Raw genomic sequence first — 20,656 nt, 5'->3', positions numbered from 1 at the left:
AGCTATAAATGGTAATTATAACGCAGACATCATCTTGAGTCATTTATTATTAAGCAACGTGAAAAGTTTGTGTTTTTAGTGTTTATGTATTTAGTCGCGGCGTCACGGTGGCTCAGTGGTTAGCATGGTTGCCTCACAGCAAGAAGGTCAAGAGTCCCGGCTGGGTCAGTTGGCATTTCTGTGTGGAGTTTGCATGTTCTCCCCGTGTTGGCGTGGGTTTCCACCGGGTGCTCCGGTTTCCCCCACAAGTCCAAACTAATGCGCTATAAGGCAATTGAATAAACTAAATTGGCCATAGTGTGTGTGTGTGTGTGTGTGTGTGTGTGTGTGTGTAAATAAGTTTGTATGGGTGTTTTCCAGTATTGGGTTGCAGCTGGATGGCCATCCATTGTGTAAAGCATATGCTGGTTAAGTTAGCGGTTCAATCTGCTGTGGAAACCTCTGATGAATTAAGGGACTAAGCTGAAGGAAAGGCTTGAATTACATTCACTGACTTCTCAACCACTGTAATACTATTGTCAGTTTTATTAGTTTTTCCTTTTATTTTATTGGTCATTTTGTCGTGTTTTTGTCATTTTTTTTCGTTTTTATTGTTTTTTTGTAGAAGTGAGTCATTGTTCGAGTTATGTTTGTACACACAAGTGAAACTGCATTGAAATGAGAACTATAATCTGGAAATATCTGAAATAAAATAACTATTTATTATATTATTATATATTATATAATGTCTATAATGTTCTGTAAATATAAAAAAAATGTAAATAAAAATAATAATAATAAATTATATCTGCCAAAAATATTTTGCAAACAATTTTAAGTACAGTTTTCTTTATATAATTGTATTTAAATTACTTTAGCACATAAAGTTAAACACTTAAAAAAACTTTCTTTTTTCAAGAAACAATAGTTTTATTTTTTTTAATGTGTACAATTTTTTTTATTTTAAGTCATGTGTGTGTAAGTACAGTATTAATTGTGTATATATCGGTGCATGAATTGAAATGCATATACCAATGCAGAAGTGGAAGAAATATGCTCTGTGAACGTCAAAAAACAAAATGACTATTGTTTTATATGTATGTATATTTTTTCATTCTTTAATTTTCCTTCGGCTTAGTCCCTTTATTTATCAGGAGGCACCACAGTGGAATGAACCACCAACTTATCCAGCATATGTTTTGCACTGCGGATGCCCTTCCACTGCAACCCAATAATGGAAAACACCCATACTCACTCATTCATAAACTACAGAAAATTTAGTTTATTCAGTGCACATATAGCGCATGTGTTTGGACTGTGGGTGAAACCGGAGCACCCGGAGTAAACTCGGGGAGAAACTCATCAACATAAGGAAAACATGCAAACTCGACACAGAAAAGCCAACTGACCCAGCCGGGACTCGAATCAGCGACCTTCTTGCTCTGAGCTGACTGTGCTAACCACTGAGCTACCGTGCTACATTTTTTTTATTATTAGCTGGGTAATTTTATTTCAAGAAACAATACTTATAAGTATAGTTTTTATAAATATATTATAACTGTAGTATAAAGTTAAACCATATAAAAGCATGCCCTTACATTTAGTTTTTTGACTAGTTTTTTGAAAGTAATTTTATTAGTTGTTAGTTATTTTATTTAGTATGTCAAGTTTTATATGAGAAATTGTATTCATCAGTGCGAGAAACATACTGTATGTAATGCATAAACAAACGCTGATAAATACATGATGTGTCTTTTAATGAGGTTTATATTCATTTAATTTTATTTTTTAGGTTTTGCTTCTTTTACTTCAATTAACTAAATGACCAAAACAAAATTAGTTTTCTGGTTTTAGTGCAACTCTAATGACCATGGTAGCCCTTTTTCTTTAATTTTACTTGTGTCCATCGTCTGTGTTTGGAGACGCAGTATTTACTAAGGGATCATGATGTCACCCATCCTGTGTAAATTAATAATTCAGATGAGGAGACAATGAGAGTAACTGCAGCCTTTAGAAAGCAGAATATGAGGTTATCATAGAAGAACAGGCTGCATACAGAAACGCTGAGGCAAAAGCTGACTAATGCTGCTAGATGGTGATCACATTCACATAATGACACGCTTGTTCTCTTTACACCCTGATACTGACAGAGCTACACTGTTAATGCTAAATACAATACAATAGAATGGAAAAAGTGCAATGGAATAGAGTTCGAATGCAATTGAATAGATTCAAATGGGATAGGTTAGAATTAAACTCATCTTTATTTCTATTTTACAATGTAATAACAAACATTACCAATGATAAAAGTGAAGGGGAAAAAACCCGGAGACAAAACAGGCTCTGTTTGGCACAACCATTTCTCCTCTGGCCAAACTTCTTGTGCAGAGCTGCAGTGTAGGTGCTGTAGGCTGGAGAACACTGGACGTCCATCGTAGAGAAGCTGCATGTGAGTAGGTCACTGGCTGGTGTACAGACTGGCCCACAGGATCAATGCAGAGACTCGTCTGTCACTGGGGTCTTTCAGGAATCAGTCTCATGCTCTTCCTTCCTCCATGTCCACAACAGCATCTGCTTAGGATACGGCCTGGTCCAGGATTATGGAGACCTCAGAATAAGGGAAATACAGAAAGATGCGCAGATGCCATTTAAATAATAGCACCTTTTGGGAAGTGTTCCTGGCTCCTTAATTAAGGCAGACTAGCAATCCTTTAGAGGATTTGGATTTCTAAAGCATGTGTGTTTTATGTGTATGCTAGTGCAAAGTGATGTGTCTTAAATCTAGTTTTAAAGATATGAGAAAGATCTACCACCTACAGTTGATTTTGATATTCTGGGAATAATTAATTGTCCAGAATTATTTAAGCATAATATATGAGAGGGGCTATAATACACCAGGAGATCCCTCAAATACTGGCGAGCTAAGCAGTTCAGGGCTTTGTAGGTAGACAATAAAATGCTCGAATTTATACGATATTTAATGAAATGTAATGGAATTGAATAGATTTGAATGTAATAGAATGTTTTAGACTGGAATGAAATATATTGCAATGGAATATATTTGAATGGATTAGAATAGATTAGAAAGGAAATGAATGGGAGGTGAGAATTGAATAAAATGGAATGGAATGTTTTTTTTATGGAATAGAGTGTTTTTTTAGAATGGAATGAAATTAAAATACAATGTAATTGAATAGATTCGAATAGACTTAAAATGGAATATAATGTTTTTTTTACAATGAAAAAGAATGCAATGCATTTGAATGGAATTAGAATGGAATGGAATAGATTAGAATTGTATAAAACAGAATGGAATTAAATAAAATGGAACAATGTTTTTTACAATGGAAAAGAATGCAATGCATTTGAATGGAATGGGAAAGAATGGAATAGATTAGAATTGTATAAAACAGAATGGAATTAAATTTTTCGATTCACTTCATCTTTATTTCTTCAGCACTTTTACAATGCAGATTATGTCAAAACAGCTTCTCATAGAAGATTATTGTAAATTGAAACAGTGTCATTTTAATTTTCAGAGTTTAATTTCTGTTCAGTTTAGGTTAGTTCACTCCAAACACTGAAGAGCAAATCCATAGATGCGCAGGTCTACAAGTCCTGAACTATGCAAGCCAGTGGCGACAGCAGCACAATCGAAGGAAATGGAATTAGAATGGAATGTAAAAGAATTGAATAGACTTGATTAGAATAGAATAAAATGAAATGGAATAGATTTTTTTAGAAAGGAATGGAATATAATTGAATGAAATTAGACTGGAATTTGATAGGTTCAAATGGAAATAGAATAGAATAGAATAGAATAGAATAGAGGTTGTGATAGGGGAGTAATGAGAATATGAGTAGTAATTTCTGACAGATTGCATATGAAAATGAAAAAAGGATCTAAGAAAATGAGGAAATGATAGTGTCAAAATATATGTGGTGAAATTAAATGCCAGTGCTGTCAAAATACTAATGTTAATTAAAAACAGGATGTGTGTGTGTGTTTTATGTGTTGTGTGTTTTAATAAACACATATAGGCCTATGGAATATAAACAAACTAACAGATAAATAAAAACATGATAACTACTTTAATAATATTCTTTATTTGGCTGCATACATTTTCTACAGCTTTGAGGTAACATCCATATTTGAGTTCCAAGGTTATTCCCTCTAGATGATTACATATTACAAAGCATATTTTAATAGATGAAAATCAATATAAAAAGCTTTTCAGTCTGCAGCCTTCCTACAGCAAATGGTCGTCTAGGGCCTTATACTGTGAGTAGCCAAGATATTGCATCGTCGTTCTTTCCCTCTTTGACCATTTCTGTCTTTATAAATGCATCATTTGCTTGCAGGCTGTGGAAATGGGCTCGTTTCCCAAGTCAGTTAAATGCAGAGGATAATCGGGGCATTTCACACACGTTTTGGTGACACCAAAATAAATGATAAGGAGGAGATGATAATTACTGAAGCCCAACCCTCACCACACTGCTAAAGCAGATGACTGCTGTAAATAGACAACACCCGGTTTCTGCGCATGGCAGATGAAGAGCAATCATCACCCCGTGTTTTTTTTTTACTGTGTTAGTGAGGAAAAAACTCAACATCAGTCATCAAATGCTTCACTTAATTGTAGATCCACGTGCCCGAGCGCGCGTCCGTTGTCAGGGAGGAGCGTCTTAAACATCATCGTGTTTTTCATGTTTGTTTCGATTTTGATTTAGTTTTAGCATTGAACGTCATTGTGTTACAGATGGGACTGTGTATGCATTGTAAACAAAATGTATACTTATTATTAATACGATTAGGATGAATCTATTTTTTAAACATTAATGCATTAGGAAATTACCGTGGGAACTTTAATGTAATACAGTTTGGTTTATTTTAATTCAGTCCATCACTCTCAATTAAGTTTATTTTTTAACCCTTTATAGGAAAAAGTTTGGGCATCCCTGCGCGAGCTTCCGTTGTTAGGGAGGCGCGCTCTCTCTGTCGTGTGCGCGCTCGCTCGGCGAGGAGACTCTGGACCAGACTCCTCTACACGCGGGACCGCAACGAGTATGGAAAACTGACTTTAAACGGGAATTTACCGATTTACCAAAGAAACAAACAACTACTACAGTCCTGATCGGTGGACTATGAGTGAAAGATAGAGGAAAATGTTCAGTTTGTGAGGAAACAACAGTTGTGGACCGCTGTTATAAAGGTGAGGACTGTCGCACACCTGCACCAACAGGTACAGATTGTAGGATTTATTGAATATCAAAACAAAATCTGTCGAAATTGTTGAATATTAGTATAACATTATCACAAATATCTTAGTAAACTACATGACTTTAATGTTATCATTGTTGGGTGTCCTTGTTATTCGCTTGTAAAACGTTAAGTTATTGTTGTGTTATATTGCTATTTCAATAATGACTTTCCGTATGCAGTAGGCTACCCCCACACTCCGAAATAATTAATTAGTTTTAATTTTATAAATCTTTAATTTTACATAATCATCATACATTTCTTGAATTATAACAAAAAGAAAAACGCTGAATTAAAAACAATTTACACGTATATTTTCCATAACTGCAGTGACCACTGGATGTCAGTCTCCAAAAAGGCAGAAATATCGAATACACACACACACACACACACACACACACACACACACACACACACACACACACACACACACACACCATATTGTGCATTCATATAACAGCTGTATGAGATAAACAGAAACAACTTTAGAATGACAATTTAAACACTTGCTCAGAATAAAGTTATTACATAAATATTGTGAAAAAATATCTGTTTAAATATCAGAAAAATGTCATTACAGCAAATTCTCTGCGTTAATTTAACTAATTACAGGGTTTCTGCAGGTTCTTTAAATGTCTTACATTTCAAAAACTAAACTATAGGCCTTAAAAAGTCTTAAATTCACAGAAATATTGTCTTGTAGGTCTTAATTCTTTTTATACAAGTCTTAATTTTCATCTGTCATTGTCCCCAATCACCAATAATCCATCTGAAAAACCTTCAACCAAACTATATACTAGTTTTTAAAATTTGTTTTTGAGAAAAGTTCTGTTTAAAATGTGCATTTACATTTTTAATGTACATTTTTCTGACACATGACTTTGTGAGACCTCCTGAATTAAAATAAGCATATTTCATCTTCTTTTTGTATCATACAGGTTGTTGTGAGTCAAATGTACTCTAATGTACGTTAGAGTTAATCAAACAGCTAATATACACTTAAATTTTAACGTGTTCCTCATAAATAAAATATTTAACGGTGTTAAAAATGTATATATATGATTTTAAATATGGACTATGTTCTAAAATAACATTTGTGTGTGTGTGTGCGCGTGTGTGTGAGTGTGTGTGTGCACTTGAAAAAAAGTGTCAGATATGGATTTACAATAACAATATGTGGGTGAGAATTTTGAGCAGATCTATTGCTTTAAGAATTACCATTTCGACAGTTAAAAGCTTAAGCAAATAACCCATTACATCCATGGAAAGTGTTCATAATGTAAGGAGTATCAACAGGTATGTTCAGATAAAAATGAATGCAAACAGAGCACTCACTCTGTTTGCTGTACAGTGTTTACAGAAGCAGTATGCCCACGGGATGTTGACTTCACCAATTCAATTCATAGTTTTAAAGCAAGAGTATTAAACATGGTGCAAATATACAGTTGAAGTCAGAATTATTCGTCCCCCCTTTAAATTCTTTTTAACATTTTTCCCGAATGATGTTTAACAGAGCAAGGAAATTTTCACAGTATTTCTGATAACACTTTTTCTTCTGGAAAAAGCCCTATTTGTTTTATTTCGGCTAGAATAAAAGCCTTTTTTATAACCATTTTAAGGACAAAATTATGAGCCCTTTTAAGCTATATATTTTTTCAATAGTTTACAGAACAAATAATCGTTTTACAATAATTTGACTAATTACCCTAACCTAATTGCCCTAGTTAAGCCTTTAAAAGTCACTTTAAGCTGTATAGAAGTCTCTTAAAATATCTAGTCAAATATTATTTACGGTCATCACCACAAAGATAAAATAAATCAGTTATTAGAGATGAGTTATTAAAACTAATATGTTTAGAAATGTGCTGGAAAAAAAATTCTTCTCTCCGTCAAACAGAAATTGGGATAAAAAATAAACAGGGGGGCTAATAATTCTGACTTCAACTGTACATTTATTTCTTTTGTTGCATTTCTGTGTTGACTATCAGTTTAGTAGTTTACTCAGTCATTAATGTCTTAGTCACTCTTAATGCTGAGCATGAGAAGCTGAATCAGCAGAGACAGGCTGTGCTGATGAGCAGTTGTACAATTATGAAAATGATTAAAGCTAGCTTTGCGTCATTTGCTCAAATGCAAAAGCAGTCAACAAACAACGCTAATACACTCGCTGTGTGCTGTAAAATTACCACGGAAACCTTCAGATCCAGAACAAAACCTCAGACAGAGATTAACAGTTAACATTTTAAGCATAGTAAAACTAGAGTGCTCATAACTGGCTGTTGCAGGAAAATCAGTTCAATACCTTATAGTTTAATGATGCATAACTTTAAATGTTCTCCTTTAGGGAGTGGCTGTAAGGTCATTCTGGGAAAAGATATAAATGGTAGTCATAAAGTCAACCTGTTGTTCAACAGTGCATCGCTTATTGCACGCAGAATATGGCAAGCTGGCATAAAATCTTTGCTCTGCAATTGTGATGTATAAAAATGACAGAAACCAGTCCATTGCTAAACCAAGAATTGTTAGCCCTCTTGTAAAGTAATTATTTTGCTTTGCTATTTAACAAAGAGAAGATTTGTTTCTAGCACATATTTGAACATAATAGTTTTTAAAAGTAATTTCTAATAAAAAATAACATTTCTAATTGAAAATAAAATTTTCTGTAATACCGTTTGGTATGTGCAATATTTTTTTATTTACATTTATTTTTTTTATTTATTTATTTTTAGTTTTTTAGGACAACTGTATTTCCAGCAGAAAAGATATCCAAAGATGCCGCTTAAATTGTCAAGAAATCTTTGTTTTTGGAACAAATGAAGACAGCAGAAGTCAAAGATTTATTTGAATTATTTAGCCTGGCATGTTTACTGCTCCAAAACATTTTAAATGTTTCTCAAAATAAAACATATATTGTGTTCAAAGGGGAAAAAAAGTTTTTTACCCAGACATTTAAAACATATTTTACAGTAGTATCACAATACTGAGGTACCGTGAAACCATGACATTTTTATACAAGGTTATCATACCGTTAGAATCTTTTACCGTCCCATGCCTAATGACAGTACATAATACAGCATTTTACTTATTTAGCAAGATACTAGTATTCAGCTTTAAGTGCACTTTAATGCTTAACAAGGTTAATTGTACACTGTAAAATATATTTAATGACAAAAAGTGAAGACAACAATATTTTTATGTTGCATTAACATATTTTAATAAGATAATCATGTTTTAACTAAATTGTTTGTTATACAAAGTTTAATTAATATTTTTAGTCAGTTTGATTGATGTAAGTTGATGACTAGAAAAGATAGTTTGATTCAACAACAAAAACATAAGGCAGCAATAATTTTTTTTCACTAGCCATGTTTTCATCCAAAGAGGGGAATTAAATTTCTGCGCAAAACTGGAATATTTAAAAAAAAATTTGTGAATAAAACAGCGTTTCCATCCAGCAAGTCTGAGAGAACAAAATCATCACCTCCTGATAAACTGGTGCCAAATATCAAAAGAAGAATGGAAGTTGTTGCATCAGGAGAAGGCCTTTTTCATATATAATAATCACTTGCATCTTAGAACACGTATATGAAACGCAATGTGCACAGTCAAGTCAATCCTCTTCTTGAAAGATTTGCGTGTTCCGCTGACGTTTTTCCATCACTCTTTTTCTCATAAATAACATTTAAAATCATCCACCCAAACATACCATATCACTTTTCACCATTTTTGACATCACATGATCTGTTAAAGCAAAATGACATTACTTTATGATGCACATGCTGAAATTTATTTGTTAAATGTGTTTTCATAGAAGTTTATGCACATTCTTTCTTATCGGATAAAATTTATCCTACTCATTTGTGCGCATAATATTTTAAAGTGCATTTTTAAAGTTTATGTGGATATTGGCGTTTCCATCCAGGGTTTTTTTTTACGTGATATTCCAAAATCTGCGTAAAAAAAGGTGGATGGAAACGCAGCTACTGTAGGTTAACTAGGCAAGTCATTGGACTATAGTGGTTTGTTCTGTAGCCAGTTGAAAAATAGAATTTTTAATGAGGCTATTACAGTTTTTCTCAGTCGCTTTGGTGCATTTCTCACAACATTATTTACATTTGCACAACAGTTAATGCATTTCTCAAAACAATTAGTCATTTGTGCACATCCTAGTAGCAGTTTCTCATTCCTTTCAACAAATTGCGAATGCTTTCGGACATGCATCAATTGCTTTCATTCAACTCTCTGCTATTTATAACATTATCTTTTACTTATGTCATGTCAGTCAAAATGAAGTAAACTTGTAAATGCTGAATAGTCAATCTATATAAAACTAACAGTCCTCATTTCATTACTTAAGTCATTACATACAAAAATGTTGAACTTGATGTCAAAATCGGTCAAGCAAACTTTATAAAAAAAAAAAATCTTTATTTTCCTGAAAATGTCCTTTAAAATTGAACAGTTTGATGAATGATTTACAGACCTGTGTAGGTTCAGGTCCAATATGTACTGCAAGAATGTTTACAGTTGTGCACAGTTTAACCCAAAGGGAGTTTATGTTTGTTGTAAATAAGCCTGTGTTTATTCTTTTGCACAATGCTGTGAATAAATTAGGATTGTAAAGAGCAAATTCAGAGTAAAAATGTAAAAACATACATATTCAGTGTCTTGTACTCAGATACCTCACTAAATTACAGTAAGTGATGTCTAACTTTACTGTAGTTTTCAAATGGCTGTGCAAATAGTATATGGTGATGTCTTGAGCATTTTCAGGAAGTGTCACCAAAATCAGACTTTTTTGCATTGAAAAAATGTCCAGAGTAAACTCATAATGAAAACATGACAAAGCCATCTGAATATCTTGTTCATAAACAATGGTGTCGGGACTTTTCATTTTGATGATACTGACACTTTGATTGACATCAATATTTGCTTTTGAGGAATGAACTATCCATTTTGAGCAAGTGACGTGCTTTTGCAGTTTAACAGCTAGGTTTTGCAGTTTATACTAATTGTTTTGAGAAATGCATTAACTGTTGTGCAGAAATGCACTGGTGCTGTGAGAAACGCACCAAAGCGACTGAGAAAAACTGTAATATTGATATTAGCTTTTTTTTACATAAAAAGTTGATTTATGTCAAACTAAAAGACATGAGGAGAGAACAATATAATAGGAAATACTATAAAAAACACATGTGGCTCTGTTAAACATCAGGTGGGAAACATTTGAAAAAGAACTTAAATTTGGCAGGATAGCTAATAATTTTGTCTTAAACTCTATATAAAAAGGCAGAAAACAGTCTTAACAAAGGCTAATCGATTTAAACAAAACAAACTGTGATTGGTTGACACTCATGTCAGTCAGAAGCAGTATATGGGTGGCTTCTGGTCAAACTAACCTGCATTGTAGCCAGTGGTGGAGTCTGACACTGCATATCTGTAATTGGTGTCATGAGGAGCACATGATCATGTGTGGGAATGAATGGTAAAGTGGGAAACTGAGCTAGAAAGGACACAGACAGGTTGAATAACTGGACGGTGTTCGGGTTGGGTATGAAACATTGGCTGACATGCAGCAGGTTCATCCTTTACTGTTCAGGTACAGCCACAGGAGGCCGAAACCTGGACGATTCACACCGGATTCAGTCATGGATCTTACGCTAGACATACCCTGCAGATGTCCTCGCTGTGAGTAAAGGAATGAGCATTATGCTAACCGCTTTACATTTTTAGCAGCACTTTCTTAAACGAGTGGTTCCGGCTTATATTTGGGTACTACAAATCTAGAAATGAAGTTCTGGATTTTTTGACTCACCCCCATGTCATGATCAAAGCTATGATCTAACCTTAAAAGACAAAGTATGGTGCACATTTTGGATAATGTACTGTATGTGTGGAAAAGCCATAAAATGGTTTTAACAATAAATAAATAAATAAATAAATAAATAAATAAATAAATGTTCTTGTGAAATGGCATGGGTGAGCAAATATTGACAGAAGTGTCATTTTTAGATGAATTATTCCTTTATGTTTTTACTTATCCATTCACTCTAACAGGTTTTCATTGCACCTTACTTTTGAGGGATTATTTATCTGTTTGTTTCTGGATTTGCATGAGCCGGCCTGTTTTTGGATGGGGTTTATTATTGTGTTACATTAGCATCTTAAGGATTTATTGCTCTGGTTTAAGTTTGATTTATTTTCTAGATTTTCATTTGTTTGTACAGTTGTTAACTAAGTCTTTTAAATGTGGCACATGTATATCAGTGGCCCACAAAATGATTGACTTCATTTTGTTTTTTTATTTAATAATATCTTTGATAATTAGACTAAGTGGGTTTAATTATCAAATAACTAAATTAAATAGTGCATAAATGAGAACAACAGCTACATTAAAACAGTTATTGCACTTTCAATCCTGATCTGGGCAACTTTCAACTATAATAATAACAATAATAATAGTAATAATAATAATAATAATAATAATAATAATAAATCATGTATCAGATCTCAACCACGTTCCTGGAGGAGCACCAGCTCTGCACATTTTCCATGTTTCCTTAAGCAAACACACCTTATTCAGATCATCAACTCATTAACAGAGACTGAGGCTGCGTCTGAAACCGCTTACTACTCTGTTGGTACTACATTTAAATTTAAATGTACTACTCAGCGGTTAGGAAAGTAAGTCCTGTACAGTATGAATGTGAGCAGTGTGATTAGAATTCGGTCATACTATATCTGCCATTTTGTCATGATCACGTGACTTATCATCGTGAGTTGCATCACTTCACTCCCATTTATGAATTATCTTGTGGGGCATCATGGGATATCACAGCATACATATGATGCGCACTTCAGAATCTCGCCAGAATTTGTAGGTCACTTGCATACTGATTTTCGAATTCTATGAATTCGGACATACTTATTGGCTTGCATACTGATTTTAGCATACTACATATTATAGAAATATGCAGTTTCGGACGCAGCCTAAAAGACCTGTGATGGGTGTGACAGACAAAGGAGACATCCAAAACATGCAGTGTTGGTGGTCCTCCAGGAATGTGTTCGAGGAACACTGTATTAAATAGAAACCTATTTGTTTTTTGTTTTTTTAAAATAAAATGGCAAAGCAATATCAAAAATGAATACAGGTTTTTTCAAAGGTGAATGTGGCCCAGATTATAATTTAAATGTAGGAGTTTTATATTTTCATGAACTAAACAGATCTGTGTTTTAATAATAATTCAGAGTTTTAAAAAAACAGCGATTTTAATGCATTCTGTTGATGTTGATGAATGAAACAATCCCAGGTTCATTGAAAATACATGGCTCAGGCTTCATTTTTGCGAGATCTGAAATTAGTTGCTCTGGGTACATTTTTTTGCAGGTTTTAAATTTCAAATCCACTAGAGGGCGCAGTGTTTTTTTTTTTTTTTTTTGCTAGCCTTGAATTTGTTACTTAGATTGTACATTTCTGACACATTTTCTTCTTGTAAACGTCCAGGAGATGGTGGAGGTTGTCGCACAGATCAGCTAGTGAACAGTTGTCCTAAAGCATAGGTCTCAAACTAAATTCCAAGAGGCCTGCAGCTCTGCACAGTTTTGCTCCAACCCTATCAAACACAACTCATCCAAATAATCGAGGTGCTTAAAAGGGACATTAACATCTTGATTATTTTGATCAGCTGTGTTTGATCAGGGTTGGAGCCCCTCTTGAAGTTGAATTTGAGACCTATGACTTAAACACTTCCTAAAACCCAACTAATAGTGTTTTCAAAAGGAAATGTAAGATTAAAGTCCACTGTGACCATGTTTTTTTTTTTCAAGTTTTACCATAATTTTATGTTACTTTTATCTCTTTACTTTTATCTCTTATCTCTGTAGCACAAGTACAACACCATACAATGTTGAAAAATTGACTATGTGGAGATAGATAGGTGAGGCAGATGTATTCCATTACAAATTATGGACGTCATTAAAGTGTTCATTTATTAGGTGTTGTGCTAAAACTGCATGAAAATAGTCCTATATTTGCTGATAATATGTACCCTTAAATATCAATACCGTGAAAAGGAACAAAAGTTGTTAGTGTCATGCTGCCCCCTAGTTTTCATTTTAACTAGCAATTGGAGTCAAACATAGTGTTTTTATGTGGTTTCACAAACATGTAGCCTGAGGCATGTATTTAAAATGAGCCTGTGTTATCTCAAACACTTACAGCTTTAAGGAATTTGTAACAAAATTCATACTAACTGCCTTTAACTAATGTAGTTTAACTAGCACAATCCACTACTTTCCAGGTCATTGAGGCTTGCCATTTCCAATTTCTCCACAATCTTTCCTCACCGCTGTTCCTAATCAGTAACCCACAAGGTAACAAATCTCCTTCTGTGTCTGTAGGTGGTAAGGGCTTCTTCAAGATGAGTAACAACTGGAACTCCACCAAGCTGCTTGGGGTGCTGATGTTAGCTAACTTCCTCATCTACATCGCGGTGGAAGTGTCCCGAAGCCACAACCATGACCGAAATGCCTTCAAGAAAAATAAAATGATACCTAAGGAGTTCTGGAAAAAAACGAAAGTCAGTACGGCATTCTGGAACCGAGAGCAGGAGCGTCTTGATGACATCTACTATCTCCCTCTTGTGAATGCCAGTGAGCTGCCTCCTCATTTTCGGGGAATCCCACGTTGGCTGAATCATTCATGCAAGCATGATGTTAATGTGACGGCACAGATTGAGGATTTCAATTCTCTTCCGCAGCGATTCCAAGACTTCCTGTTGTACATGGGATGTAGATCGTACCCCTTGATAACACGCGCACCAAAGGTGTGTTCTAAACCACCATACCTTTTGCTTGCGATAAAGTCCCTTGCGCCACATTTCGACCGCCGGCAAGCCATTCGGGAATCGTGGGGACGAGCTGGAATCCTCGATGGTCAGCGCATTGCTACAGTTTTCTTACTTGGTAACACGGCTTCGACAGATCACTTCCCAGACTTATCCAACATGGTCAAACATGAAGCGGAGTTATACGGCGACGTCCTGCAATGGGATTACCGCGACACGTTCTTCAACCTCACGTTAAAAGAAGTCCTATTTCTGGAGTGGTTTGGTTCACATTGTGCATCTGCGCAGTATGTCTTCAAAGGCGATGATGATGTTTTTGTCAACACACGCCATATGTTGGCTTACCTTGCCAACTTTTCGATATCCAGCACACAGGATCTATTTATCGGCGATGTGATTACTAATGCCGGACCTCACCGGTCCAGACAACTGAAGTATTACATCCCAGAGAGTGTGTTTACTGGAGGTTACCCTCCGTATGCGGGTGGCGGAGGATATTTGTATTCGGGTAGTGTTGGATTGAGACTGAGAAAGATCTCCCGTCTGGTCACATTGTACCCAATTGATGACGTGTACACGGGGATGTGTCTGCAGAGGTTGGGACTGGTTCCGGAGAAGCACTCTGGCTTTAAGACATTTGACATTGAGGAGAAGCACCGAGAAAATCCTTGTGCTTACAAAGGTTTGATTCTGGTCCATCCCAGGAGTCCACAGGACATGATAAAGATTTGGTCTTGGATAAATGACCCTAACGCAATCTGTCACATCACATCAACACCCAAGACTAAAAAAACAAAATACACCCCATTATAATGAGTGAAATTACTATGCTGGATGCGGCACTCCAAGACACCTGGTTCTTTCCAAGTCACATACTTATGCACTGTTCTACGTCAATTTGTAACGTAGTCCAAGTAGTGCATTCACACTCAGAAATCTCAAATAGAGTAAATGCACTTCAATTTGCTGGATGATGTGCATTACGATTTGATGTCCACAGTTTTATTATGGAGATGATTACGCTGCCCGATGAGGGTGAAAGTCAGGGGTGTCCAAACTACGGCCTGCGGGCCATCTGCAGCCCGCGATCAGTTTTGTGGCGGCCCGAGAGGCTTTTTATGAATATTAATAGAATCTGGCCCGCTATACAAAAATGAACGTAATTCAATAATTAACCACCGGGTGTCACTATTACATGCCTTCAATTAGGCAGCAGTTCCTGTTATGAAGTAAAACGAACTAAACAATCTGAAAGAAACATAATTCATAATCATGTTTTGGCAGGCCATGGCACAAGCAAGAGAAAGGAAAATCAACAGTGAGTGCTGGAAATTTCAGTCAGGAAGGGGCACAGAATATTTCTTCACAGAGGTCAGTGGAATATGTGTCTGTTTAATTTGCCAGGAATCAGTTGCAGTAATGAAGGAATATAATATTAAAAGACATTATAAAATAAAACATCAGGCCTTCAGCTCTTACACTGGTGCCGAACGAGATCAAAAAGTAAAACAAATAGCAGCTGCCCTATCAGCTCAACAACAGCAGTTTTTTTTTTCGTGCTAATAAAGTGCAAGAAAATTCTACACTGGCTAGTTATGATGTAGCCCAGCTAATCGCACAGCACAGGAAACCCTTTACTGAAGGAGAATTTATAAAGGATGAGTGTTGCAAGTGTAATTTGCCCAGAGAAGATTCAAGATTTTAAAAACGAAAGTCTTTCTAGAAACACAGTTGGACGATGAATTAAAATAACAAATTAAAATAATTCCATAACACACACACACACACATACATATATACACATATACATACACACACACACACACACACATGTGTGTGTGTGTGTATATATATATATATATATATATATATATATATATATATATATATATATATATATATATATATATATATATATATATAAATACATACATATATATAAATGTGCGTGTCTGTGTAATGTATGTAATATATGGCCCGGGACAACTTTTTTTTTTTTTGCATCTGGCCCTCGGCCCAAAAAGTTTGGACACCCCTGCTAAAAGTACTCAATGTTAACTGGAAAACAGTCTAAATTTCCAGTTAGTATAGAAATGTTAATCCTTCATTTGGGATGACACTACACTCATACACTAGTGCAGGTGTGGCCAACCCTGTTCCTGGAGAGCCACCTTCCTGCAGATTTCAGTTGCTACCCATATCAAACACACCTGAACCAATTAATTAGGACCTGAACACAATGTGATAATTACAGGCAGGTGTGTTTTATATTGGTTCCAACTGAAATCTGCAGGAAGGTGGCTCTTCAGAAACAGGGTTGGCCACCCCTGCACTAGTGTATAGCATGTCATTTGGAGAGCCATTACAGATAGTAAACTGATAAACGATATTTTTAAAAGTTTGTTTTGGCATTTTGACATCAGTATTTAGTCAGGGATGGGGGAGAAGAATTCAGGAGAGTTTTGCGAGCTGGGACTCGAACTCAGGACACCTGAAGCACATTGGCGCTACATGTACACCAGGCAGTATGCCCTGACAACTGATAACCAATTTTATTGCTGATGTACGCCACATGTTTGTGCGAGTTTAATGAGCTCAACAGTTTTTGTAGCGTGATGTGTCTATCTACTCTGTAAAAATATCCAGAAATTAGCAGTTTTTTGTGAATCATGTTTATATTTTTTATTTGTCCCTGATTATTTGTGGGATTGTGGGAAATTAATCTTTCTTTCAATAATCGTAAGGTTTGAAAAGTTAAAAAAGGGACTTTTATGAACATTTCTAATAGTTCAAAGTGCTAAATTGTCTGGGTTGGTGTTGGTATTACTCTACAAAAGTCTGGTAATAAACTACCAGTACATTTAGTAATGTAAGTAATGTGTATTTATATATATGTGTGTATATATTATTGTCTATGACCATACACCCAAAGCGCTTCACAATCATGAGGGGGTCTCTTCACACCACCACCAGTGTGCAGCATCCACTTGGATGATGCGACAGCAGACACAGGACAACGGCGCCAGTGCACCCACCACACACCAGCTATTGGGGCAATGAAGAGACAGTGATACAGCCAATTCTGTGGATGAGGATGATTGGGAGGCCATGATCGTAAGGGCGGATGGAGGTTATTTGGCCAGGATATTCTTTACAAGAAGTGCAATGAGATTTTTAATGACCACAGAGAGTCAGGACGTTGGTTTAAGGTCTCATCTGAAAGATGGTACATTTGTCTGTTCGTTCACAGATGTATTTTTCTCTATATATTAGTTCTTATTCATTATATCATTTCAAAGTACTAAAATGTCAATAAAAGTCATTTTGTTAAACTGCAGAGTTGAATTTTTAACATCAAAAGTGAACAGAGCAGAGATCAACATCCCATAATGCAATTCACAACCGTAAATAAACCCAAAACCCAAAATATGGAAACTGTTATAACAGTTATAACTAAAATGTAAGGCTTTAAATGGTTCCTATTATGCTTTTATACTTTCTTTAATGTGAATTATTGCTGTTTGACTAAGAAAACGATCTGACAAATTTCAAAGCACAAAAACAAAAGGAACTAATAAAGTACTGAGCGTATGTCTGCCATTAAAGAGAAGTTTGTATGGTATTTATAACAGATGGATTTCTGTATTCGTGTTCTACATATCTCTTTTTTTATTCAGAAAACTGTATATATCAAGTGATCAGGGTGTTAAATCACATGCTGAAGTTTTGATTGTTGTTTAGATTATCTGAGACGAGCTGTAAAGGCTCCGCCCTCTTCTGGGAAGGGGGTGAGGAGAAGCAGCAGCTCGTTTGCATTTAGAGACGCGCATGAAAAAATGGGCATTTAAAGCATGGTACACTACAAAAAAAGTATGTTACTTGACAATGGTTCACAGTGTTTTCCGTTTATCCATGGTTGAGAATTGCATTATGGGATGTTGATCTCTGCTCTGTCGACTTTTGATGTTGAAAATTCAACTCTACAGTTTAACAAAGTGACTTATATTGACATTTAGTTGTTTGAAATGTTATAATTTATAAGAAATAATAGAGGAATTAGTAAAATAACAGAAAATGTGCTGCCAGTTCATTACAATGTTTGTCTAGCGTAATATACAGCACTAACCCAGACAATATATCACTTTAAACTATTAGGAATGCTAATAAAAGTCACCCTTTTTAAACTTTTCAAGGTTAAAAGTTGTTAGAAGAAAGATCAAAATCTCATAGTGTGATTCAAAAGTATAAATAAACGGGGAAAAATAAAAACCTGAATCGCAAAATAGGGAAAAGTGCTCATTTCGGGATATTTTTACAGTAATAAATAATCCATGATGTAAAAACCTCTTTTGAAAAAGCATAATATGACGCCTTCAAAAAGAGGCCTAATGATGTCACCTGAAAGGGAAAGTTGTTTGGGGGCGGAGCAAGTTATGTCATGAATATTCAGAATTTGACATCATGTGCATTAAACGTCTTTGTGTACTTTTTTGCCTTAATTTATTCAAAATGAGTGAAATATGCAAGAAATCAGAGAGCATTTTGTTAAGAGCTAAAGAGGCTGACAGGCTTTATTCTGTGTTTTTATTTATGTCTTTGCATTTGTGTGTGTGGAAAAGCAAAGCTGTGCTGGTTGACTCCTCTTTTCCTACATTCTCAGGTCGATTGTTCTTTAGGACAGCTATTAAAAACAAAAACAAAATGTGCAAGGCAAGCTTTATTACTTTCATTACGTGCTGCGTGTACAATTGTGACGTGACCTTTGCACATAGGACAATTAACAACACACTGAGAACTGAATTATTAGCCTCTGAAGTTCAAAGTCTGGCTAAGTCCCATCACTGTATAAACTTCTGTTAACTCTATATGAAGCATCTGCACAGTGATAGGATTTCTGGATCACATTTGAAATCATTGATCAAATTAAAATGTCCATAATTTATTCTGAAACAATCTGAACCCTTTTTTTTCAGTAAAACTCTCTTATAATTTCACTTGTATTTAGTTTTGTATTCAAATTAATAAAGGTATGTTTTGTTTATGAGGATGTTTGCAAGTGTTTATTTATTTAAGGCTGTTTATCATCACATTTTACTTTTCGGAAATGAGCTGATATGAGTTTTTATTTGAGTTTAAATACAAAAAAACAGATAAACAAGTTTGAATTAGCAACTTAAATATTCATTTATTTTCTTGTCGGCTTAGTCCCTTTATTAATCTGGCGTCGCCACGGCGGAATGAACCGCCAACTTATCCAGCAAGTTTTTACGCAGCGGATGCCCTTCTAGCCGCAACCCATCTCTGGGAAACATACACACACACACACTATGGACAATTTAGCCTACCCAATTCACCTGTACCGCTTGTCTATGGACTGTGGGGGAAGCCGGAGTACCCAGAGGAAACCCACGCGAATGCAGGGAGAACATGCAAACTCCACACAGAAACGCCAACTGAGCCGAGGATCAAACCAGCGACCTTATTGCTGTGAGGCGAACGTGCTAACCATTGCGCCACTGCGTCGCCAACATAAATATTAACAGCCATATTCAACATAAAACATCATAGAGCTATGGAAAAAATATGATCCATACTTGTGTTTGAGTTTTTATTGTGTGTGCTTTGTTAGTAGAGTAGAATATGTTGATTTTTTGCCAATTTGTCCTTAAAATGTTTTTTTTTTTTAATTTAAAACTGCTTTTGTTCTAGCCGAAATAAAACAAAAAATACTTTCTCTAGAAGAAAAAAATTATTAGACATACTGTATGATAAAAAAAAATATTCAAAGGAGGGCTAATAATTCTGACCTCAACTGTATATATTTACATTCATATAGACACCACAATACTAATGTTTGAATGCCAGAGGAGAAATGAATGTGAAAAAAGCAAGAGATCACTTTAAAAGGCTCTAGATTAATGATTCATATTTGTGTTCGAGTTTTTAAGTGTGTTTTATTCTTTAAATTACCAAAAATATAAAGTTTCTTGCTCGTTTAAAGGAATATACTGGCATTTAGAGAATTTCCAAAGCAGCCAAATATATAGATATTAACAGGGTTCAACAATAAGGATGGGCCGGGGCCAGCGTGAAAGATGTTAAGGACAGTAGAGAGAATCGTTACTGGCCCGATCAGGCCAGTGCTGCCTTGTCACAAAATTTTATTTTGCCTGTTACTTTTTGTCAACTGCATGCAAATACAGTCTTAGAATCAAGAAACAATTTGTGTTTTTAAGTCTTTGAATGCTTCCTTTTCTGTGAAGTCGTAAACACCATATTGCCTTTGGTTCCTCTGATCTGATTGGGTGTTGTAAGCACGATATTTTTTCCACAACCAATCAGTGAAGAGACGACAACATCAAATGATGAGGCTAAAAGAAAACATCTGTTTCTAACATTGTGCAAACAGACATTTACATGTGTACAACACCATGAAAAAAATCAAGTGATGTTTTGTATATTTGCCGTGCACTTTTAAGTCAGCCACCTTTAGTTTTGCAATAAAACACCTGCACATTTTCCATACTGCTATATTTTAACGCTAACGTTATCACAGACATTATTTTTG

General features: G+C 35.2%; 1 protein-coding gene and 1 long non-coding RNA gene across 5 annotated transcripts in view; both read left to right on the top strand.

Annotated features, from left to right (window-relative positions):
• Window positions 1-20,656, top strand: part of LOC147847018 (uncharacterized) — a 919,394-nt gene that overhangs the window by 305,067 nt on the left and 593,671 nt on the right. The gene's annotated exons all lie outside the window — the stretch shown is intronic.
• Window positions 4,502-15,242, top strand: b3gnt2a (UDP-GlcNAc:betaGal beta-1,3-N-acetylglucosaminyltransferase 2a). Of its 4 annotated transcripts, none has more exons than XM_087235372.1 (3): window positions 4,502-5,192; window positions 10,819-10,927; window positions 13,643-15,242. In XM_087235372.1, exons 2-3 carry the CDS (start codon window positions 10,888-10,890, stop codon window positions 14,899-14,901), a joined length of 1,299 nt encoding a protein of 432 aa, XP_087091498.1. In that variant the 5' UTR covers window positions 4,502-5,192; window positions 10,819-10,887; the 3' UTR covers window positions 14,902-15,242.

The sequence above is a fragment of the Danio rerio genome, chromosome 1 (genome assembly GCF_052040795.2).
Source record: "Danio rerio strain M-AB ecotype USA chromosome 1, GRCz13ab, whole genome shotgun sequence".
In the NCBI taxonomy this organism is placed as follows: domain Eukaryota; kingdom Metazoa; phylum Chordata; class Actinopteri; order Cypriniformes; family Danionidae; genus Danio; species Danio rerio.
The sequence above is the reverse complement of the archived record's forward strand: the minus strand, read 5'-3'. Positions and strand labels throughout refer to the sequence as shown.